At 42.9% G+C, this 24807-nt stretch overlaps 1 protein-coding gene across 7 annotated transcripts; it reads right to left on the bottom strand.

Moving 5' to 3' along the window:
• Positions 1–300: 300 nt before the first annotated feature.
• On the bottom strand, positions 301–24807 carry MEIOB (meiosis specific with OB-fold). 7 transcript variants are annotated; one of them, XM_037005620.2, is made up of 15 exons: positions 24656–24807; positions 23478–23631; positions 21922–21998; positions 20250–20307; positions 18143–18274; positions 16454–16526; positions 14428–14623; positions 12247–12347; positions 11310–11362; positions 11128–11223; positions 6793–6894; positions 6104–6257; positions 4278–4461; positions 3492–3578; positions 301–510 (listed from the first exon to the last, which is right to left on the bottom strand). In XM_037005620.2, the coding sequence occupies exons 2-15, from the start codon at positions 23497–23499 to the stop codon at positions 400–402; spliced, it is 1446 nt and encodes a 481-aa protein (XP_036861515.2). In that variant the 5' UTR covers positions 23500–23631; positions 24656–24807; the 3' UTR covers positions 301–399. The 7 variants fall into 7 exon arrangements, with proteins under 7 accessions (XP_036861515.2, XP_073070465.1, XP_073070466.1 ...); XM_073214364.1 differs by having other exon boundaries at positions 23595–23811; positions 24656–24803; XM_073214365.1 differs by having other exon boundaries at positions 24634–24802.

Here is a 24807-nt window from a genome sequence, read left to right as displayed (position 1 = left end):
CCCATTCCTGCCCTGTCAGCTCCAGGGAAGCAGCTGAGCCATTGCCAAGGGTGGGGGACCTCATTTTCAGAGGTTCTGATCCTTCTCAGAGAAACATGACAGAGAGGAAAGGGGCTTAAGAAAAGAAATTGTCCATAGTGGTGGGAAAGATTAAACCTGTTTTTCAATTCATGCATGCATTTTCCAGCTTGGGAAGGGAAAGCTGGTAGAAAAAGCCAAGATGTGAGTTTGGGTGAGAGAGATTTTAAGGCTTAGGCCCAAACCAACTCCAGGAGGAAACAACTTAGAGAAACATTTTTACCACATTTGAACAAAAACCAATTTTATCCATAATTTTCAAACTCATTTCCCACTTTAAAGGGAGTTAGAACTCATACACTTTTCCAGAGTTTAATGGTTTTAAACATGTCCTTGTGCAGACAAGCTCCTACTTGCTTCAATAGGATCCGCGAGCTTACAGGAGAGTACGCTAATTCTCAACCCACCCCGTGCTCTGGGTGATAAAAAAATCTGTCAAGAGAAAAAGAGAGAAAGAGTTACTTCTCAAGCTCACCTTGTATGTAAAGCTGAAAGCAAAACCACAGAGAATGCCGTGTTTATTCATTCACAGCAGCATAGACGTCAATTAAAGCTGCAAGGCAACACAACAGGCTTTCCGCATCAGCCAGAGTTCAGAGGAGAGATTACAGATCTGGCTTCTGATGGTGGTTTTGTAAAAATCTGTATCCTTTCTTCATTACATTCCTCTCAGGTAGGAAAGTCGGGATTCAAATCCAACATATACAAAAAAAAAGGGGTTTAAGTGTGTTCACACTACCAGTTGCGATAGCCATTAACCTGCAGCAGTACGTGATCTGTCAGACTACAAGGATGTGGTGAGGAAGTTTACTAATAATGGTGCCTTACCTTTCACAGATAACAGAAACACTCTCACCAACATTTTATTTACAGTGGAAGGACACATCTGCCAGCCATTTCAACTTCAACGACTAATAAGAAAACCCTGTGAAGGGCTCTGAAGTGGGCAGTCAGGACAAGCAGCATGCATCCCCTCAGTGGCACGCTGCCCCTTGGGTGTGGGGTGGCCGGAACACCTTCCAACTTGCCTGACTGCACGGCTCTGCACCTTCCACTGTGCTAGCCGAGCCTCTGTGGACTGCAGGGTGTCAAGAGCAGGCAATGATACCAAGGATCCCCTCACACAAGCCTGAGGGGCTCTGTCTGGGTGACATGCAGGGCACTCTGCCTGGGGGACACACCAGTTTTGCATCTGTAAGAAACTCATGCCAGCATCCTGTCTGCCTCTGTGTTTATTCTTCTAATTCTCCTTTCAGCCTGTTTTTAAAAAGACATCTTACTGGTTCCTTCATTAATTAATGAGTTAAATTCTGATGTGTTCACTTCTTTTTATGTGAGTCATAGGTTTTTGCTACTTGGAAATCTCTTTTACACTAATGTCAGATTGTAAGGGACTTGAACTAATATCACCATGTGTTTTACAACATTAAAATGAATACCTCACTTTGAAATCCCTCCAGCTGGCCCACTGTTTTTAATTGAAATGTGATAAATACATAAAATGTCCAAAATATATAGGAATACTTTGTTTTTAGCAGAGCAGTATAAGTTGTTATTTTTAAAATTACATGTTCTGTTTCAATTGATTTATAACAATTGAAACTGTATTTTATTCTCATGATGTTTACTACATTTTGTGTTAAAATTTTTATATCTGCTTAAAATCTTTGTGAAATCTACCTTCAATACCTTTTTAATGTACTCTGTGGAAAGGTACCATGTCCCTTTACTGGAGAGTAATTTGTTGTTATATTTGATCAATCTGGGAAACTATAAGTTGCTGTGAATTTAAACTGATCAAACTCATTATCAACTTGAATCTTCTGTTTGGAGGGAAAACAAAGTTGGTCAAGGATCTGAGTACAGCTGACCTTTGAACAACACAGGATTGAACTGGGAAGGTCTGCTAATGCCTGGATTTTTCTCAATAAATAGATTGGAAAAATTTTTGGAGATTTGCAACAATTTGAAAAAAAAGTATTTTCTTTTCTCTGGCTTACTTTATAAAAAAAAAATACATCTATAGTACAAATAACATACAAAATATGTGTTAATTGGCTATGTTTCCCATCAGCAGTAGCCTCTTAGTAGTTAAGGTTTGGGAGGAGTCAACACTTAAACAGGGCTTTTCAGCTGTGCAGGGGGTCAGCACCCCTAACTCTCACACTGTTCAAGGGTCAGCTATGTACTCTGATTTGGGAAAAGACAGTATGAAGGTAAACCCATGTTAATGGTGGAAGAGATGTAGTATATTTCTGTGATTTTCCCCCTTCGGCCTAGTAATGAAGAGGCCTCAAACCAAAGTCCTAGAAATACTGGTGAGGCCACTGGGGACTTCGTGTCTGCAACCTATTCAGCCATGCTTGAGGCCAGAAGGAAGGAAACTACTGGAAAATGGGAAAACCTGCTTATGAGGCTGAGATGGAATAGAGCCATTGTTCTCAGAGACCCTTCCAGGGTATCCATGAGATCAAAACTGTTTGCATAGTAACACTAAGATGCTGTTTCCCACCTTTGCTCGCATTTTTTCACCAGAATGACCTGTAATTCTCTAGAGGCTATGTGACCGAAGATGATACTATTGAGGACTACTGATGAAACATGTGCTTATGAGTGTTTTAAAATTCTTCTCACTGTTAAGTTCTAGTACAGTAAATGTCAACAGATAGAATGACAACTTAAACAAGAGCTTGAAGACTTTTAAGAGTGTAACAGAGAAAACATTTGCGAGATAGAAGGAGAGAAATAATGTAGGGTGCAGCCCCGTCTCACCTGTGACCTGGGGCAAGTGGTGACATTTCTTGGTCCCATTTTCCTCATTTGCAAAAACCAAGGGAATCTGTCCCACTCCCCCTTTTGCACCTTCAACACTAGATTGATGATGCTCCAGCACTGAAGAGTCGCTAGTGCTACAGGAGTCTGCTCTGAGCGGAGTTGTAGGGTCACAGCATTTAGAGGCTTAGAGGGGTCATACATAACCTCCGAAGGGCCACATAAACTGAGGGGTGGTCGAACGGGGATTCGAACCCAAGTCTGTGTACCCCAGCATCTCAGCATTCAGCTATGCTATCTTATACTGCCCACCTAAGTGAGGAGCTCCGCCACATGGCAGGGCCGCGGGCCACAGCTGTGACTCTAAAGCCCAGTGTGCTGCCTTGGAATTCACATCAGTGGATTGATTTCTTTGCTGGTCTACATTTCTTTGTTGTCATCTGTAACTCCTTTATACTATATGCAAAACCCTGACTACTCCTACTGTGTCTGTGGGAGCCGAGTCCTTCTGCATGCCCAGGAATGGGGCATTATTATCTTATTATTAAAAATAACCAATCCCTCAATTTGTTAGGCCACACTCTAGGACTTTCTTATTGTTTGAACATATAGAATAGCATAGTACTATAAAATACACTAACTTTTAAGTAAATTTTGCTCCTTTCCAAAAGGAATTGCCACTTTAATGCTGTTCTCTGTTCGCCAGTCATTGCAAGAAACTCATTTACCTGGTTAAAAAAAAAATCAAACAAGTATTTCCAAAGTATATATAAATAACTATCTTGACAACAACATGAAACTTCAATCTCATCACTAGAAATAGAATTTTATTCTGTTACTACAGCTCAATCCTCTTGACAGAGGAAATAAGGACAGAAAGGCTCTAAACTGAATCTCAAAGCTGACCATGTGGCTCAGGACAGGAGAGTCCCTGGAACACACTTGGAAGCCACCTGAAACTGAGGTGTAACAGTAAACTTCAGGGGAGCGCATGCCTATGCCCAGGTGCACGAGCTCACCTAGGCCTCTGCGGCAGTCCTGTGGCAGCGGGTGGTGGGGAAGCTGGCCACTGACTTCCTGCGGCTAGGCCAGTGCAGCATCACCGCACCCTCCCCTGGGAGAGCCACCTCATCACCCTCATGTGTCCTCTTACCCACCGCTACCTGACTACATAGCATTTTGTCTGTTCTCCACAGTGGCCATGGGCCTCTGTCCTTACTTCTGATAGTTAATATTAGTTGTGACTTGGATATACAACATGTAATTATCTGTTCATTAAAGCAATGTGTTTAAACCAAGACTGATTTTCCAGAGACCTTTTTACAAATGTATTAATTTCTATCAAATTTTCACCAAAACCTGTATTTTTAGGGAAGAGAGATCAGTTTGGAAATACTTCTAAACATGTTTTCCTTTGCGCTATTTACCGAGTAGCCCAAAGTCTCCTCAGCGACGCCTCCTGCCAGACTGCAGGAGTGGAGGGTGCCAGTGTGGTCAGAGACATCAATTAGCATATCCAAGCTGGGAAGGACGGGCTTAAGACGCAGAGAATCTTTGTTGCAAGCTGTACAAGGGCTGGAAGCTTCATTTATAGTGTAACCGCAGCCTGAACTGAAAAGAAAATCAGTGATAAAATGCGAGGCCCTAGGCAACACATCCGATCTCTTGAAGACTGTGCACTTCAGAGTCTAGTGAGAGTTTGCAGTCTCTGCATGCTCACGCTGTGCAGGATGCAAGACAGAAAGTCCGAAGAGAAGTCGCAGTTCCTCTTCAGCTCTCCTGGCCCACCTGGCCCTGGGGTCAGTCCTCCCCGCCCTGCCTCCTGCCAGGCCTTTCCCTGCTGAGGCCTTCCTTCCCCGCATCCTCCCCTCTGCTAACAGCTGCAGACGTTACATGTCAGCACTCACCCTATCTGGTCACCTCCTATTTCGTGTCATTGCAGGTAAGTCCACCTTATCTCCCTGGCCTGCTGCTCTAAGGGCAGGCAGTTCTGTGTCTAGTTTTGTGCCTAGACAGCCTGGGTCAGATGAGCGTTCAGTTATGGTCCTGTACTAGGTCTTCTGTGCATGTACTGGAAAACCACAGGGCTGGTCAGGTTCACACCGACAATGCTCTTCTCTCTTCAGCGACAATTACATGCTATTCCACATTTTTGAAGTTGGCCTTACTTTTGCCACTTTAGGGAGACTAATTCAAATTTCTCAAGTAGAGGAATAATCTGACGATAGTGTTTCCTATCTAAACACAGGTCACTTTTAAAGTAAATTTTAGGTGCTTTTCCTCAAATATTGATATTAGAGATGTAAGAAAAATGAGGGAGACAGTAAATTTTTTTTAACTTTAGAGAAATATTTTTGAAAAAAAAATTTATGTTTATTTTTGCCTTACACAGCATCCTCCAAGTTAGTTTTTTCAACTTTATTACCAAGTCATAAATGTTTTAAAAATCCATAGGTCAGGATCTTGACTGTGGTGATATATATACAAACCTACACATGTGATGAAACTATATAGACTTAATACACACACAGAAGACTGTGTGTCAATCCGGGGAAATTCTAATAAAAGCAGTAGATTGAACTCATGTCAATAATTTGCCTATGTGATGTGATATTACCATTTTGCAATGTTGCCATTGGGGGAAACCAGACAAAGTGTGCGTGGGCTCTGTGTTATTTCTTACAACTCCATGTGTATCTAGAACTATTGCAATAAAAATTTCAGTTACAAAAATCCAAACTGAGACTTTCATAATAACATTTTCTGTGTTTCTTGCCAAGCATCCTTTGGCTAAGATTACTAAATCTACTGGGGTTTCCTTCTATGCAAGTAGGTATTAACTTTGACAGGAGAGGTTGGAAATCATATTCACCAAGCAATTTGAAAATTTTTAAATGCTGTCCCTTGCACTGCTATAGGATGTGATAACCAAAATAATTTTCTGATACATTATAAAACAACAGTTTGCCATATCAGTTAAAAGTTTCTGGCAGTAGTACATCTTTGTATTAGTAGGGTTGCAGAAACACAGTAAATTAAATTTTACATTAAAAGGAAATTATAGTCTTTGAATCTAAATAGTTTGCCATGGAAATGTCAATATGGACCTTTTATTTCTATATTTCTCTCAAATACATAACCACCTTTATGTCAAAGAATGGCTTTAACTTTTATAGAGCTTAAAACTTATTAACCATAGTTGGTTTTTATTTCTTATAAGAATTAATTTGCTAAAAGTAATTTGGCTGCTTACCATCTATTTCGAACAACTCTTGCAGGTTCACCATCAATGTTCAGTGCAGAAATGTGAGCATAGAGGATGCCGTAGAAAGGGTCAGCTTTTCCTTCATTCTTCAAAGCTTTTCCCTTTAATTGTTCAACTGTATAGACATCAACTATTGTATTTACTGAAAATGAAAATAAGTTATTACAGCTCTCCATACAGCCTAAGAGCGCCAAAGGATTATATATAAATATAAAAGTTACAAAGTTCAAATGAGAGTATGTGATAACTTCAGTTAACAAAGATTATATTTGCTATAGTGAAAGTGATTATACAAATGGACATAAAAGCAAAAAAAAAAACAAAAAGAATGAGAAATTAGTCTTCATTAAGATGAAGAATTTCTGGTCATTAGAAGATGCCACTGAAAGGGTGGAAAGGCAAGCATCTGTAACAGAGACGAAGGACTCATATCCAGAATTTCTAAAGAAGTCTTAAAAATCAATAAGAAAAAGAGTCAGCTCAATTTTTTAGCTCTCATCAGATTGCCAGAAGTTACAGGAACCTCTACAAGTTTTAAACTACCTTTGAAAAAGTTGGAAATTCTGTAAAAGCAGTTACAGAATAAGAATATGGCACCTTTTACTATGTAAAACAAAACTTTACAGGCCCAAATTTTGGCCTTTTAAAAATTCAAATAACATTTAAAGATCACTTACAATTGATGGATTCTTTCAAATAACTATCAATTTCATCATCCAGAGGATTTGCTTCTTTATTTTCTCTTATGAAATTCAATAGGATGTTAGCTTCTGGTGTATCTTAAATTGAAAATATATAAGTAAAAGACAATCTGATGACCTTTTAAGTAATTGTGAATGAACCAAAATTATTTTGGTAATGGTAAAAAACTGAACACATATAAGGATACAATCAAATAGAATGTTCTGCAACCATTAACAATGTGGTGTAGCATTCTATCGACATGGGGAGATGATACCAGATGTAAGTGCAAAAAGCAGCTTACAAAACTAGGTGGTACAATGTTCTTCTAATTAAAAAAATATGTATATATATGCAAAATTATCTGGAAGAATATATATCAAAGAAATAGTATTAAATGTTAGAAAAATATTATCTTGTATAAGATTGAGAATTTAGGTGATCCTTTTTATGCTTTTATGTATTTTCTGAATTTTTTATATATTTCTTTTCTAATCAGAAAATATATATATATTTTTTAAATAGAGCTTTATTGAGATATAATTCACATACCATCCAATTTACACATCTGTAGTGTATGATTTATTGCCTTATGTACAGTCACAGAGTTGTGCAACCATCACCACAGTCAACTTTAGAACAATTTTAGAATATCATTACTCTCAGAAGAGACCCTGCACTCCTTAGCTGTCACCCCCAATCCTTTCACCCCCTTCAGCCTCTGGAAACCATTAATCTCTATGGATTTGATTATTCTGGACAAAAAAAAATATATTTTTTAAGATAAGTTAACTTGAAAGGCTTCCTCCTCAACTTGGGATCTGGGCACTCTGAGATAGTCAGATGGTGTGCGAATGGAATTCTGAGAAAAGGCTCTCATGTGACTCTGATGCCCTCAGCCCTGGGCCCCACCCTCTCTCAGCCACTGCAACATTCCACAGGTGGTCCTGAAGGCGCTGGGGCCCCGGCTCGCCTGGGCAGTCAGGCCTCTCTCCCTCCTTGCTCCCGTTCCACCAGGAGTCATGTCCCTGTTCTTCTCAGAACTACATTGCACGTCCTTGTGAGCCAGGGTTTTGCCTTTCATCTCCATATTTCCAGCATCCAATCCCTCATGCCTTGCCTTGTTCCAGAAAGGACCTACGTCATCTTAGCACTTGGCAAATAAAAGCCATGTTATAGTCATCTGTGAGTTGGTGGGGAACATCTCTGAACTGCAGACAGAACTGCTGCGCGCCAGGCGTACAGCGCTGGCTGACTGTCTCACTTAGACTCGAGGTTTGGACGCAATCAATCCTGTCAAGTTCTACGATACTTCCAACAGGCAAATCCAACTGTCTTTTAGAAACTTTCCCAGCAAAATTTACCCTAAAAGGATGGAGATTTTCTGTCACTGATGTTACTAATTAAAATAAATAATGAACTATCAGCATTAAGAAATCATTAAAAATAATAAACCACAGTACACCCCTCAAAAAAAACAAAGGAATCGAAGAGCAGCACTCCGTCCCGGCGCTGAGAAGAGACTGTGGCTGGGTCGCCACCGACTCGCACTTGGGTAATGGCCCCGCTCCGCTCTAAACCCCACCCCGATCCCCGCCCTGCAGAGTGGAAGCCAGAGCCCTCCCACCGGGCGTGAGGCCCTTGCGGTCCGCACCACGCCGCTGGCCTCGCTCCTGCTGCAGGCTGGTGTTCGGTCGGCTCCGGCCACGCCTCGCTCCCCGTCGGCCGGGGGCCTCTCCGCGGCGGCCTTCGCGCTGGCGGCTCCCTCTGCCTGGTGCTCGGTCCCGCGGTCGGCCCCCCGCCGCCTCGTCGCGTCTCTGCTCAGATGTCGCCCCCCCGGGAGGGCTCTCTGGCCACCCTCTGGCCGGGACCTGCCCCACACACCCTGCTCCGCGTTCTCATCTCACATACTGATAGTTCACGGGCAGCTTATCTGTCTCCCCGCAGCCAGAATGCGAGCTGCATGAGGGCAGGGAATCTCGTCTCGTCACTGGCCCCCCCCCGGGCCAGAACAGTGCCCGGCGCGCAGCATGGCCCGCAGACGAGCACTCAGTGAGGAGCGAGTCAGGGGCATCGCCTCCCACGCTGCTGCCTTCAGGGGACATTCCCGGGGTGGACGGCAAGATCCAGTGTTGAGCAAAACAGTCTTTTGATTTTACATCTCATCTTCTAGTTCTAAAAATTCTGCTAATGATTTGGTCAAAGACATAATAAAATCGCTTTAGAATTCCCATTCACTGTTGATGCTTTGGTAATGACCAGCAGAGTGAACTTTGTTTAAAGTGACACATTACATATTTTCAACCTCCTGATATCGTGAAGGATCATTCCATTTCCAAGCCTTCTACCCTCTTCTGCAGGTGGGGCTGATTGTTCTATCTGCACCACAAGGCACTCCCAGGATGCTTAAGGGCACCAGCCCCCATCTCCTCAGATCCTGGCCCCCCAGGTCTCATGCTGGAATAGGCTGTAGCCCCTTTCAGCAACCACTCCAGCGGGACTTCAGGGCATCTAACTTACAGCTCTGGACTGACCACTACGTGTGTGTTGTCAGTGCTCCAGCACTAAGTCATTTGAATGTAGTGGAACCCAATTTATTTTTTAAATAGTGAATATTTAGGTATCCAATGAATAGATCTCTCAAAAATCGTCACAGGGCCCAAACATATATGGTCAATTAATATATGGTAAAGGAGCCATGGACATACAATGGGGAAATGACAGCCTCTTCAACAGATGGTGCTGGCAAACCTGGACAGCTACATGCAAGAGAATGAAACTGGATCACTGTCTAACCCCGTACACAAGAGTAAATTTGAAATGGATCAAAGACCTGAATGTAAGTCATGAAACCATAAAACTCTTAGAAAAAAACATAGGCAAAAATCTCTTGGACATAAACTTGAGCGACTTCTTCATGAACATACCTCCCCGGGCAAGGGAAACAAAAGCAAAAATGAACCAGTGGGACTATATCAAGCTGAAAAGCTTCTGTACAGCAAAGGACACCATCAATAGAACAAAAAGGCATCCTACAGAATGGAAGAATATATTCATAAATGACAGATCCGATAAAGGGCTGACATCCAAAATATATAAAGAGCTCACACACCTTAACAAACAAAAAGCAAATAATCCAACTAAAAAATGGGCAGAGGATCTGAACAGACACTTCTCCAAAGAAGAAATTCAGATGCCAACAGACACATGAAAAGATGCTCCACATCACTTGTCATCAGAGAAATGCAAATTAAACCCACAATGAGGTATCACCTCACACCAGTCAGGATGGCCACCATCCAAAAGACGAACAACAAATGTTGGCAAGGCTGTGGAGAAAGGGGAACCCTCCTACACTGCTGGTGGGAATGTAAATTAGTTCAACCATTGTGGAAAGCAGTATGGAGGTTCCTCAAAATGCTCAAAATAGAAACACCATTTGACCCAGGAATTCCACTTCTAGGAATTTACCCTAAGAATGCAGCAGCCCAGTTTGAAAAAGACAGATGCACCCCTATGTTTATTGCTGCACTATTTACAATAGCCAAGAAATGGAAGCAACCTAAGTGTCCATCAGTAGATGAATGGATAAAGAAGAGGTGGTACATATACACAATGGAGTATCATTCAGCCGTAAGAAGAAAACAAATCCCACCATTTGCAACAACGTGGATGGAGCTAGAGGGTATTATGCTCAGTGAAATAAGCCAGGCGGAAAAAGACAAGTACCAACTGATTTCGCTCATATGTGGAGTGTAAGAACAAAGAAAAACTGAAGGAACAAAACAGCAGCAGAATCACAGAACCCAAAAATGGACTAACAGTTACCAAAGGGAAAGGGACTGGGTAGGATGGGAGGGAAGGGAGGGATAAGGGCAGGGAAAAAGAAAGGGGGCCTTACGATTAGCATGTATAATGTGGGGGGGGGCATGGGGAGGGCTGCGCAACACAGAGAAGACAAGTAGTGATTTTACAGCATCTTACTACGCAGATGGACAGTGACTGTAATGGGGTTTGTGGGGGGGACTTAGTGAAGGGGGAAGTCTAGTAACCATAATGTTCTTCATGTAATTGTAGATTAATGATATTAAAATGAAAAATAAAAGTCATCACAGGGGATAATGCTTTAAAAATGAGTCTGGTGTTTCACATTTCTTCAGTAAAGATGTCAAAGACATAGTTCATTGTGTTTGAAAGTCATATAAAGCAATTTAAAATTTTTAATTCAAATGAACTCCAAGCTTTGTTTTCCTTCTTAAATACACTGCACCACTATTGGAATATATGATAGTCATTTCCAAAGGTATACAAAATTTCAGATAGCTTTTTACCTGGATTAGTTGTGATAATGGTTTTTGAGATTACAGTTGCTGTCATGCAGTTCCGAAATTTGTCAAAGCTTATTCTTACATCTGAGGCAAATATTACTGTTTGGGGAAAAAAATATTTCAAAATTATTACATGGCGGGATAAGAAATGACAGATATTGAACACAATCATTGAACTATGATACCTGTTTCTCGTGGCATCCAGCTCTGTGCAAGTAGGATGGATTCATTATCCCAACTGCATATTTTAAAAAGAAGTTAGAGAAACTGAGAAAAAAGTAGCAGTGACCACATTATTTACCTAAAAAAGACTGTCTTAATGTCTGGAGTTAACGATCCCGAGTGCTCAAAGGCGCAGGTTCAGGATGTTGGCCGCTCCTGCGTTTTGCAGGCTACACTGTCTGTCTCGCGAGCACCCAGCACCTACCTACACGATGAGCCATTCCTCCAGCACCATTCGTCTCACAACTTCTGCTCCTGCCTCTTTCTTTGCTCATCACTCTGGTCACTGCAGGCTAGTTACAACTGAGTGACTGCAAGTCTCTAGACTCCCAGACCACAGAGAGGCCCCCACAATGGATGAGCTGCTCGAGGGACTTGGAGGAAAGGCCTGGTTCAGATTCAGTGCTGTCTTTGGTACGTAGGCATCTGCAGCCTACACAATACCCTACTGTGCCCTGTGGTGCTTCAGCGCGTAGCCCCACCCCATGTCCAACCCACCAGGTGCCCCATGGAACCCAGCCTGTGACAACCCTTGCTTTTCTGCCATCCCCTGTGGCCCAGCTTCAGAGTAATACCCAAGGAGCCACACAAGTGCTGGCTTGGTCCTCACCAGTGGGACCTAGTAAGTTGCCATGTGTTATAAAACCGAGTACAGCAATAACCCGGCGGCAGTGCAGCCCGTCTAGGCAATCCTATGCTGTCTAAAGGTCTCATTGTAAGGCAATCTTACAGCACAGACTGAAACAACTCAACATGAGAAGCAAGATGTAAAGTATCATTTCTCTCCTATTGCTACTCCTTTCTTGATATGAAATCTACCATCTTCCTGGTAAAACAAAATGTTCTGCGTCCATGACAAGAGAAGGGATCTCACAGTCTGGAGCAGATGTGCGAGGTTACCATATCATCGCAAAGGAGGACTCCGTCTCATCGTAGAGTTTAACTTCACACCTCTGGCCTTTTCTTCGGTCTGAAGTTGTAAAGTATTTTGGCTCTCCAATCTTAGAAATTGAAGGAAATCATTATTTTTTGCCTATAGTTGTAGAGGTACTTAAATATTTGTTGATAGAAATACATAAATGTTTACCTTTTAAACAACAAATTAGAAATATCAAAATAGCAAGAATCACCAATATCAAATTGATGATTTACACATATCTTCTCTCTCTAAACTAGGTATATCAGCTGAAGTTGTAAGTTATGCAATTTGAAGAGAGACACAGATAGGTGTGCTTTAAGTTAAGGCTGTGGGATCTTGTCAGAAAAATGTTCCATGGCAAGACCCTGGGTGGCATCTGTGTGGACTCAGTGAGAAAGCATATTTTCAACAGCTGTGTATCACCGCAGCTCAGCACAGGGCCAGCGTGGAGTGCCTGGGACCGGATGAACTCGAATCTCCCTGGGCCACAGGCTCCTCATCTTGCTGGCACAGGTCTGGGCATCAGTACCTCCCTGGTCGCCTTCACAGGGGTCAGGTGGTGACAGCCAAGTGAGGGCTGTAAGGGCAGCACGCTGACATACTGTGTGATATGATCCACACCGTGGTAAGAGGATCGGGGGGGCAGAGGTGAACTCAGAGCCCTGCTGCCCCACCCTGGGAGCTCACACGGAGCAGCAGGCACTTATAGCAACCGCCTAGCAATGGCCCACACACGGACGGTCAGCTAGCTGCCCTGTGCCACTGTCACCACAGCATCTACGGGCCGAGCTGGGCTCTGTGGGAAGGACCTGAAGAAAGCCCCCCGTCTGTCAGCAAGAGAGCAGGATCTGGGGGGAAGCTGCAGGCAAGGACAGCCAGAGTGTGAGAGGCCCGCCACACCATGGCACACAGAGCCTGTAGGAAGAGTAGTTCTAAAGTGCAGAGACCTGAGCGGGGGTGAGAAGGAAGAGAGGACAGGTCAGATAAAAATGTGAATCAAGGAAACATAAGAGCAATGGAAGCAAATCGGGAAGAAAGGCATGAAAAAAGGAAGTAATGTCATTTTACTCGGAGAGGGTGCCAGGGTCTTGGGGAGAGCATAGAAAAAGCTGTTGCAGGTGTTTGCTTATATTCGTGCTGAGTTTAGGAAACTTAATGACACTATAATATAAAGGGTCACATAGAATCGTGGGAAAATTGAGAGATCATATCCTGCCTTTGAAATTGAACCTAGACTGATTTCTCCTACTTTTCGGGATTGTCCTGGAGTGTTTATTCCTCCATGCGGCACTACACTGAGTGCCCACAGGGCAAGCACTGTGCCAGGCTGGGGCTAGGTGCTGAGCAAAGCAGACATGGCTGCTGCCACCAGGAGCCTGACATCGGGGAGAGTGGATAGTCTCAGGCAGTCATGTAACATAGAAAAGGAATTATAGCTACTTCAACATGAATTACAAGTACCTAAGTCTATTCCCTATTTTTTATCTTCTATCATCATTCCATATAATGAGAAATCAGTCTTGCCCCTTTAACTTCCTTCATGTGATTTATTTTGTGACACTTTGCCCTTGAGGTCCACCTCCAAGTCCCTGGCAAGCGGCTCTAGTCTGCCCCCTGTGGAGCTCAAAGGCAGTGTCAGTAAGTAAGTGAGGGGGATGCTGATGCACCGGGAGGTGAAACGCACCTGGTGCCCCGGAGCGGGGGCCTGCCTTCCCTGCTACCGGCCCGCGGGCCCTGCATGCTACACTAGGGATTCTCCCCACACCACCAGCAAGGACAGCTCTGAGGGCCCACAAGCATTCATTCCTTGGTCTATTCAATTTGCACATCTTCAGTGAACTCCATGGAGATCTTCAATGAGTTTACCCTTTCCCCCTGTATCTTTGTTTAACTGAAGTATGAAAGGCTTTCATATAGTTAGTGGATCTTTATGAGTAAGCACTGCATTTAACATTCAGGTATGATTTTATTTTGCCTATCATTACAGATAAAATGCTACTTTCCCTTAAATGAGAAATAGTACCATTTTCTTAATTCAGCTGACTACAGGCCAAGAGACAGAGGAAAATTCAGTCCAACTGGTTACTACTTTCCAAACACAAACCAAGTGATCAAATGTCCCCCACCAAAGTGAGCTTAGCTTTGTTGAGATTTTAACTTACCAACTTCACAGCTGCAAGCACATTAATAATTCTCCCATCCAGACCGTGTTCATTTGCAACAATGTCACCCAATGAATAATAGTCACGAGACTCTTTAACAGGTAAATGTATCAAAGAAAGCAACTTGGTATCCACTTCATAACTGGAGCAAAGTTTTACTATTGAGTGATTCTCACTGAGCAGCAGCTTATAGTCACTAAATTCCAAAAACACATAAAAAAAGTTAATATCAAATAGTTTTCTAATAGAATACTTTCAGGTTTGCAGTTAAATTATTTTTTGGCTGCAATTTAGACTCTAATAATAAAATTTATACTTTTCACTCATAGAAATGTTGGAAAGGGTAACATTTTTTGCTCAAAATGTACTTTCATTAAGGAAATATTTGAGGACCAATTTGTGCCGAGTTCTAAGCGTGCTGACGACAGCTGGCCAGCCTGGCCGAGACTCTGAGCTTCAGTAAAGCGGGGGATAGTCGGGGCTCGTCGCCCGGAGCCCGCTGACGCCCACTGCCTGTGTACTTCCGAGCGAGGACTGTTTCACTTCTTGGCGCTCTAGAGGGGTAGATGCACCACATGTACACACTCCACACGAACTGAGGCACTGCTTCCTGTCCAGCTGACCAACTCCCAAGTCCCCTCCATAGAGACTCCCCAGGCCTCTAGTCTGGGCCTCCGCCCCTCCTTCCCCTGCTGCTGCTTTAAGTGTTTAACTCATCACTTCTCACCCCAACTATTGCTTTGTCTCCTAAGCTTCATTCCCCTAAGGTCCACCCTCCTCAGCTGGCAAAGGGATCTTCCTAAACCACAAATATGAATGTATTATTTCCCAGCTTGAAGCCCTTCTGGACTAGCCCTCACTGAACAATGAAGTAGGTGCAACAGGCAAAGCTGTCTGCCAAGTATCTGCTTCTCTCTCAAGCTTCTGTTCCTCTCCTGCCCTGGCCCTGTACTCCAGCCATAGCACACTAGGAGGCTATGAAATTGACATTTTAAGATGAAAAACAGTCAACGTCAGCAGTTTCATATGGTTCAACCTATTACTAACTGTTCTGGAAAAGGCTAGGAGGTTTCGTGTTTGTTCCATCTGCCACAAATGCTCTTCCCTCCCTCCCTCCACCCATCACACAAACATTTACTGAGAGCCTATCAGGAGCCAGACCTGAATCTGGGCCCAGAGATGCAGTGGGGAAGACAGGCAGCTCTTGATTTGGCAGAGGCACAGGCGTGAGAGGGAGACAGATGAAAACAACTAGCCAGACTGTCTCAGAGAGCGATGGCTGTCACGGTCACAGTGGTGACAGCGCAGGGCATGGGCCTAGGGATGGACAGCAAGCGCTACCACCACCGAATAGAAAGGGGCGGTGCGAGGAGGTGACACTCCTTCCAGGCTGCCGCTCTGAGGGGCCACTCAGGCCCCAGAGCTCCCTCCTGGGTCTTTGCTAAGCTTCTCCCAGCCCTGTCCTTACAGGCTGCTCCTGAGAGCTCTCCCTCAGCACATCACTGGCACAAAAATCCTCCTGGGCTCTGCTTCTAGGGAGCCTGAACTAAGATAGTGAGGGTGTGAGCAGAGTTACACCTTGGTATGAAATATATATTTATATATATACACCCCTTCCAAAATTTCTTTTCTTCTCATTGTTCAGCTTTAATGTGACTAGAGCCAAATATCTGTAAAGCTAAGAATGAAAATAATAAAAGTATTAAAAACAAAGCCATCTTTTCATGTGATCCTATGTCAACATAAATTATTAGGGAAATATGATAAATATTATGAGGAAGAAATAAACCCCTAATTTTCAAACTGAAGTACACACCTTTAAGAGACAAGCTTAAAGAGACAATGATTTTCTAATAGAATACTTCCAGGTTAAGTATTCTATTAGAAAGATCTTACATAGAGAGCGGTAAACTCTCTGCTAATCTGACACAAAACTAAGCATATTTTAAATTTAATTTAATAATTAATTTAATAATGATCATTCTAGCACAAAGATTGGTAATCTCTGCACTAAATAGATATTTACCTAGGAGTTTCAGGGCTGAATTTTTCTTCTCTTTCTAATTCCTTTCTTTGGATCAGGGGATTTTCAATTACCACTGAATCAGGGAAAAAGTATGATGCGATTACAAAGAAGCAACAGGATAAATAAAAAACAAGTGTGGACAACAAGGGACCTTACAGGGCTGTCCGTAACCGCTGCATTGGCGTCATATGACCCTCACCCCCACCGCCTGGTGTCACTGCAAGAAATGGGTCCTGAGACACAACCATCAGTTTGGTCCCAGGTGACATTTCTTATGCTTTGAGTTTAAATTCCAACATACAACCCATATTAACAGTACTTTATTGACTAGTGACACTCGACATTTGATTTGGTTACAACCTGCCCTTCTAGAAAACGAAGACTTTAATTGATCTTTACCCACTTCACAGCTGCTCTCGGAAACAGCAGTGGTGGGGTAAAGGGCAATGCAAAACCTGGGCTCTGACTGGCGCTCCACAACTTGCCAGCTTTGTGATTTAACATTTTAGGGTTTCCCTTTCCTTATGGTCTATGTCAGACCTTCTTCTCCCAGCCCCGTCCTTACAGGCTGCTCCTGAGAGCTCTCCCTCAGCAAATCGTTGGCACAAAAATCCTCCTGGGCTCTGCTTCTAGGGAGGTGCTATGTAGCTGCTCGATGGTACAATACGGGAGGAGTGGCTGAAGAATCTGCCTTGCTCTTCCCCCACTTTTCTCTCCCACGAAAGAAAGCTGGTATATGTGCTTGTTCCCCGTGTGAGGGTACAGCTGTCATCTATGAGTGACTGAATTCTACATTTTATCTCAGGCACAGGAATTTAGCATTCACAGGCATCTACAGGGTATAATTCATAGTCAAGGCACAACAAGATTAAGACATTTTCTCAAAGCTGTGATGTAAATAAACGTTGGAAGGAGGATTTGACTCCAGATCGTCTGTCTCTGAAGTCCTTGTTCTTTTTATTACACTATACTGTACCACCAGAGGGGTATTTGGGTGGGCAAAGGATGCAGAAGATTTGTTATTTTAGACTTAACTTTTAAATAAAGTTTCTTAAAATCATATTAAAAATTCAAATATCACCCTTATCAAAATCTGTTTGGCAGCCCTATCATGTTTACAGAAAGATAAGTTACAGCAAAACAGGGATTGATGCAAACTGAAGTATGAACTAAACCAAAGATTGTAAAGCTACCTCGTAAAAATATGTGACTATCACGTTTGTATGCTTCCAAGTGATGCTAAATGCCTTGTGTTATGCTCTTAGCACTTGACTTTTATCTGGTAGAGGTCAGTGCTGACACAGTTAGGAACTGTCTTACTTCACGTCGGCTCCCTCAGTGCAGTCACCACGAACCTATCACAGCAACAATACCATCATAGAGACACGTCAAGAATCAATCGGGCAGAGAAAGACAAATTACCATATGATTTCAGTTGTTTGTGGAATATAAAAACAAAGCAAAACAGAAGGAACAAAACAGCAGTAAACCCCTAGACACTGAGAAGTGACTAGTGGTCACCAAGGGGCAGGGGTTGGGATGGGCGCAGGGGTAGGGGGCTAGGGGGCAATCACAATATAAGTTGATCACGGGGACTGTTGAATCACTGTGATGTACATTTGAAACCAACATAAGTAGTATATTAATGATACTTTAACTAAAAAAATTAGAGAATCAGTACCAGCTTACCACAGTCGCCAACCCTGAAGCTGTCAGAAAGTGATCTTATGTAGTCTTCGCTGCCCCAGGATGCTGCATTCACAAAATGGGTCGGCGAGTCTCGGATGGTGAAGCTGCAAGTGTACCTTTCTGATCCAATGTCTAACGGAAAGCCAAAGCTTTTATTTTTCACATGAAAACTTTGTTTAGTTTTGAATATGATTATGATGACGATAAAATATTCAAACACATGGTATAAACCAGTATCTCAGATATAAATGCTATAATAATTTATTGACCATCACCCAATTATCTGTTTATTTGGAGGGAACAACACATAGGCTTGAACCATCCAGATGTTATCTCAGATTATCCATTTCTCTGTCACTGTAAAACTGTTTTAACCTAAGTCATAATTCTGGTCTAAATTATTTCAAAATAAATGTGTTACTAAATCACACCACTAGGGGTCAGCAAGTACATTCTTTTCAAAATGAACTTTCTTTGCTGTTTTTGCTAATTAAAAAAGTAATAGGACTTACCTAACATGACTATGCAAATTATAGATATCTGATGAACTGTTACAATGTTTACCTCTGTGGGGGGACTGAAATGGGAGGAGTTGGGGCTGAATGAAGAATTCCAGGACCGTCTGTGCTACTTGAATTTTTAATGAAAATATATTAATATTTTGTATGTGTAATGTTTTTTATAGTCACTAAACATATCTTCTCCAAAAAAGGAATACTGTGCATGTATTATAAAAAAGTAGTCAAACACCACAGAATGGTCCCCTTGCCTCACAGTCTGATGAATGAGAATTGTATCTCACTGCTGTAATTTTAGCAAGTATTTAAACATTGACCTTTTTCTAATTTTTGTATTTTAAGGTATTCCTTCTAAAGCTTAGAAAACAGGCATATAGACTATCTCAAACTATTCAAATGATAATTCTGACCTAATCAATTATTATGAAGTGAAGACACAAGTATGGGTGGACATGACATTTGTTATTCACCTCAGAAGTAATAGAACAGTGTATGAAATAAAATAAAGCTGCCTGTCACTGTACCAGGAGTCAAATAACAGAGCCACAATTACCCAGGTGATTCAAACAAAATTAACGTCTTCTGCCAAAATGATTGACTGGATGACTAGAGCTCTGATTCCTTCAAGTTACTTACACTGTAACCTTTAACAAACAGCACTGACACTTTAGAAGCTAGTCATAGTGATTTGCTAGTTTGGCATTCAATATTGTATCTTTGCATGTCAACTAGAACTATCTGAAGGTGAGTTGATTTTTAAAATTCAATTTCATACTTGGATTACATTTCCATAGTCCCAAAACTCTTGCACAGTTCAAGCAACTCAGTTAAGAACCACCAAAGCCAAAGTTAACCACAGTCCTTGTATGGAAGATTTTCTTTCACTGCATTTTTTCTGGTTGTTTGGGTAAATACACAGATGCTGCCACCATGCTTCTCCAGTTCAACATGCCTCTAGCATGACACATCCCTGCTGGAAAACTTTCCTCTTTATCACTTTCTGTCTTGAGATTTACCTGTGTAGCTGTATCTCATGGCTGAAAGTGACAGTTAACATGGAATTCTTACTACACATCACACACCCTGACATGCACGAGCTCATTTAATTCTCACACCAGCTTTACCTATCCCGATTTCACAGCTGTACATAGGGCTGATCTCAGACTGCTCCATGACTGAACCCAACTTAGCTCCAAGGTCATATGATGCTCGGACACTGTGATATCTAAAGATGATAATGAGACTGCAATTTATCTCCATCTTACCTTTACACAGGGCTTTAACCAGTGGAGGTATTCAATAAATACACATTGATACACATTAATGAGGTGGCCATTTCAACTATTTTGGCATTGAATATATAAAGCTTAAAATTATGTTTAAGAAACATTGAATAAAATCATGAAAATTATTTTAATGTCCTAACACATATGGTCTTAAACTGAGTACTTTACCATACAACTGAGAACACGGCCATTGCTCTTCAGGAGTTAAACAGGCATGGAAAATTTAATCACTTAAATATACTTTAGTGTAGTCATAAGCCACAGCTGATGAAAAATGAAGCAAAGAGTTAAATGGAACTCAACTTTTTCTGTCTGGAAAGCCTTTGACATCTGTTTTCCCAATAACTATACCGATTATTTTCTGAAAAACATAAAGGTTATAGAAGACTAATATTAAATACAGATGTAGATGGTAAATTTAATTTCATGGACTTGTTATATTTTATTGGCTCTAACAAACATTTTTGACTAGGAACCATTTAAATGTATTTATTCCAGACAAACATCTAAAAGAACTTCATGAATGTTCAATTCCACAAGGAACAATATAAAGTAATAAGACAGTTAACTGCTATTACAAACAAAATCATTTAATACTTAGTATGTTTTTACTTTATTTTCAGTCACTAGATGGAGAACAGTAATTGCCCTACACTATCAGCCCTTACAGAATTCACTCAGAGCACATGTATAATGGAATTTAATCTGCCATGGTCTTCAAAGCTTTCTTTTACATAGGGTTTTCTAACAATCCACATAAAATTTCCTAGTTTCTTAATCCAAACATGTTGGACAGTAATACAAATTAGATTGTAACAAAACTTGTATATTGTTGCTAATAAATCTAAGCTCTAAAGTCCTAGCTCTCAAACCTTAAAGATATTAACATTGTCTTAAAATTTTAACGTTCTTTTTAGTGACCACCAAAGAAAAATTAAATATTAAAAAAGTGCTTTAAGAAACTACCTTTTTCTGAAAGGATAACCCAAAACTTATACTACTAATTCTAGCAACTGATTTTAACCTTGCAATAATCTGTTATATTTAAAATATGCTCAAGGTTTTAAAACTACTGAGTCCTAGCTGAGCTATTGGCCTACATGTAATGAGTCCTAATGTCTCATTACATTTAGGCATACTGCTACCATTTCTTAAATTCCACATACATGAAGATCTCACTGAATTTTGTTGGGAAAACACCACTAATGGAAACACTGAGCAAAACTTTCTAACTCAAGAGGCAAATAGCAAACAGTTTTCCTTTCAAGAAAAACAATAACGCAATAATTACTTTTATCATGACTAACATTTCCATTGCAAATTATTAAAGTTACATGTAAATTTATAAGAAGTCTGATTCACAAATGCCAAATGTAATAGCAGACTGCTTCAGGGGTACATGGTAACTGCTCTACAGTCAGTTCTTCACCTTATAATTTCAGCTTGACTTCTTTTAAATAAATAGCAGTCTTGGTGTATCTGAAATGATTGAATTCCCACACAACCCCTCCCCAAAACTGAATATTCACATGGTCACTTCAGAAATACACCTATTGTGTACCTTTATATCATAAAATTAGCATAATGACAGGAATTTAACACTATAACTTGGAAATTTTTATTAGAGGATAGACAATGCTCAACAAAAATGTTTTGATTTTACAATGCTAATTTTGAGCTGTTATTTAATATTTAATTAAAGTAATACAAACTAACTTTTGATCATTTTAAACAATCGATAGTCATATCTACAATTGACTATAGACAAAGTAAAGACCAATTTCCATTTAGCTGGCATAAAAATCACAGAAGTTTAAAGGTACTTAATATCTAACAGTATACTAATGCAATGAGTATCTCTACACTTATCAATCATACAATCATGTGTCAAATGCACAGACAGCATTGACACAGCGTAACATGACCACATAGTTTCATTAGAGAGCCACCCCACCACTGCATAACTGAAACCTACTAGATTAGCCATATTTGGATGCAGCTCTGAAAGTGCAGTGAAGGTCTTCGATGCAAAGGAGTTTGCCATTCTTTTACCTGCATTGTAGAAAACGTAATTTAGATGGATAAACTAAATAACTGAAATAAACCATGAAAAATTCCAAGATTAAAAAAAAGAATTTATTTAGGAAAGCACTGGATATTTTACTCATTCTTTTGAGAAAGGTTTTATTATAACAGTAAAATGTAAATTAATACACATTCAACCTGCAAAAAACATGGTTCAAATGTCTTTTTATAATTTTTAATGGTATAGTTAGGTTTCAATTTTTAACTTTCACTTTCCAAAGATGTATATAATTTAGAAATTTTTGTACACCCTGTAAATTTAGAGTTTCAGATGAGAGATGATTCAATGGGATACCTGCAGATTTAAATATTAGCATAGAGCCAACTTTTGAAAATATGGCAAAACTCTATTGTAAATACTTCAAACCATGATTTTGTTACACTGTGTGGGGACAGGTCATGATTTTAACCTTGTATCTGGATGGTAAGCTCCATGAGGGCAGAGATGGAGTCTTATATTTTTCTGTATTTCAATGCTTTTTTTTCCTGTATTACACATAAAAACCACTCAGTAAATACCAAATGAGTGAAATGTTGTCTTGTCCCTCAATATCATCACTAAAAATGTTTAGTGTAGTAACAGTTGTCAGCTACACCAAACTAGATGATTTATTTACTAGACTTCACTTTATAACACATGGCCTCTATTTGTGAGAGGCTTCGCTCTCAGGACGTGTCCCGTAACACGTGTTTCAGGGAGCCTGTACAGTCAGTCAAATAGGATTTTGAATTCCAGCACCACTCGTTTATGGTGGAGGGTTTGGACATTACTGAGCTTTACTCTCTTCATCCATAAAATATGGACTTATTCACTTCAGGACTGTTGTGAGAATCTGAAACGATGTATATAAAGTGCATAGACATCTGCAACTCTCAAAAGATGAAACCAGTGCTTTTCATTCCTATCCAGTGCTGCGGTTTCTGCATCTGAGGCCTTCTGTGCCAGAAGAAACAACTGTTCTTCTTAAACTGTTAAGTTTTTCACTCAAAGTTTGGCCTGATCTCATCTGGCTCACTCTGCAATTTTAGTCTCTGAAATACTTGCCAAACCATCACTGACTGATTCATTCATTCATCCACCCACTCAAACATTTATTGAGAGCCTGTTGATTACCAGACACTTGAGGTTAGAACATGACCTATTCAGTAGTTGGGTTTTGTGTAAACACACAACCTGTCTACCCACTAAATGAGTTCCCCATTTTATTCCTTAACATCTCTTGGTGGTTTGGTCACTGACTTGTGATGTTACATGAACTCTTTGAAGTTCCCTCAGTTTCTACTATTATTTAAAATATACGGTCATGTACTTCAGTGTCTTGCCACACACACACACACAAATGACAAATTGCGTTTCTACTGGGACATTTTGAGAAATACAAATTAACACGGAATGAGGAGCTCAATATGGTGATACAGAGATCACACCATTTATGAGCAACCCACCGCTTCCACTTCCCAAGTGCATTTCAAATGAATCTCTTCCTCCCTCTCCAGCGGCGCGCAGTCACTGCTCACTCGGAGCCCCTCACGGCCTGGCTCGCGCCTACTTCGTGCATTCACCTCGCGCGGGCTGCGTCTGGCGTGTGTCCGTCTGGCCCTGCATCGGGGCCGCGGCAGGGCTGGGAGTTGGTCGGCCAAGCAGGAGCCCCGCAGCCGCGTGCGGGGGCGGCCGTGTGTGCCCCGAGGCCGCCGACTCGGGTCCTTCCGAGGATGGAGGAACGGAGGGGCGGTGGTGGGACCAGCCGCTTCGGGGACCGTGGCGGCAGCGGGCGGTCAGCTGCGGATACCCGCCGTGAGGAGGGCGCGAAGTGACGGGCACCGGGTTTGCCGCGGCGGTCTGCCCAGCTCACCATCTAGGCCCCCCCCCAGGTCCCCTCCTGCGCGCTGGGCCCTCCCCTGCTTTGGCGGGCGACCTCCCGTCTGGCCCAGCGCCCCGTCCGATGTGGCCAGCCCCCCTCGGGGCGCTCCTCGCTGGGGTCCCTGAACCCAGGCGGGTCCGGCCCCCGGCCCGTCCCTGCGGCGCCGCCCCCGGGGAAAGCCCTGCTGGGGCCGCGGGCTCTGCTCCCGGGGGCCTGCGTGCCGGCGCGGGGCTGGAGCCCGGGGCGCCCCCCCCTCGGCGCCTCTGCCCGACGGCGCTCTCCTTGCCTCGCACGGGACCCCTCGCGCTCCCCCGGGCAGGCTCCCCGGCGCCTCGGGCCCCCGCCGGCCCTCCCGACCCCCGGCATCTGCGGCGGACACGGCGACCGTCCGTCCGCCACCTGCCCGGCAGCTCACGGCTTCCAACTAAACGCCGCCTGCGGAGTCGGAGGAAAGCGCCCGCCCCGCCTCGCAGCGAAGGGCAGCCGCCCTCCGCCTGCCACCTCGCGGGCGCCTGCTGCGACCGCCCGGCACACCGCGGGCCCCGCGGGCTCACTCCCCGCGCCCTCCCCGGGGCCCCGAGGGGCCGGGCCGCGCTGCGGGGACCCGCACGCGCGCTCCAGCGGCGGCGGGGGACTCCGGCGGGGCCGCCCGCGGGCGGCTGCTCTCGGGCCGCGCCTTCGCCACTGCCGCGCCGCCCCGCGGGCAGCCCGAGCCCCGCCCTCAGCCGCGCGGGACCCACCGCCTCAGGGCGCGGACGTCACCTGAGCCTCGGCTCGCGCTGCTCCCGGGGGCGCCCCACACCCGGCCGCTCCTCGCGCCTGGACAGCGGCCCGCCGCGCGGAGGCCAACAACGCCGCTTCTCCTCAGCGCGCTCGGCCCAGGGCGCGACGACCCCTCAGAGCCCGTTAGCGCA

This window comes from Manis javanica, chromosome 10 (assembly GCF_040802235.1).
Source record: "Manis javanica isolate MJ-LG chromosome 10, MJ_LKY, whole genome shotgun sequence".
NCBI classification, from domain to species: Eukaryota; Metazoa; Chordata; class Mammalia; order Pholidota; family Manidae; genus Manis; species Manis javanica.
Note: the sequence above shows the minus strand (reverse complement) of the source record. Positions and strands in the feature narration are given on the sequence as shown.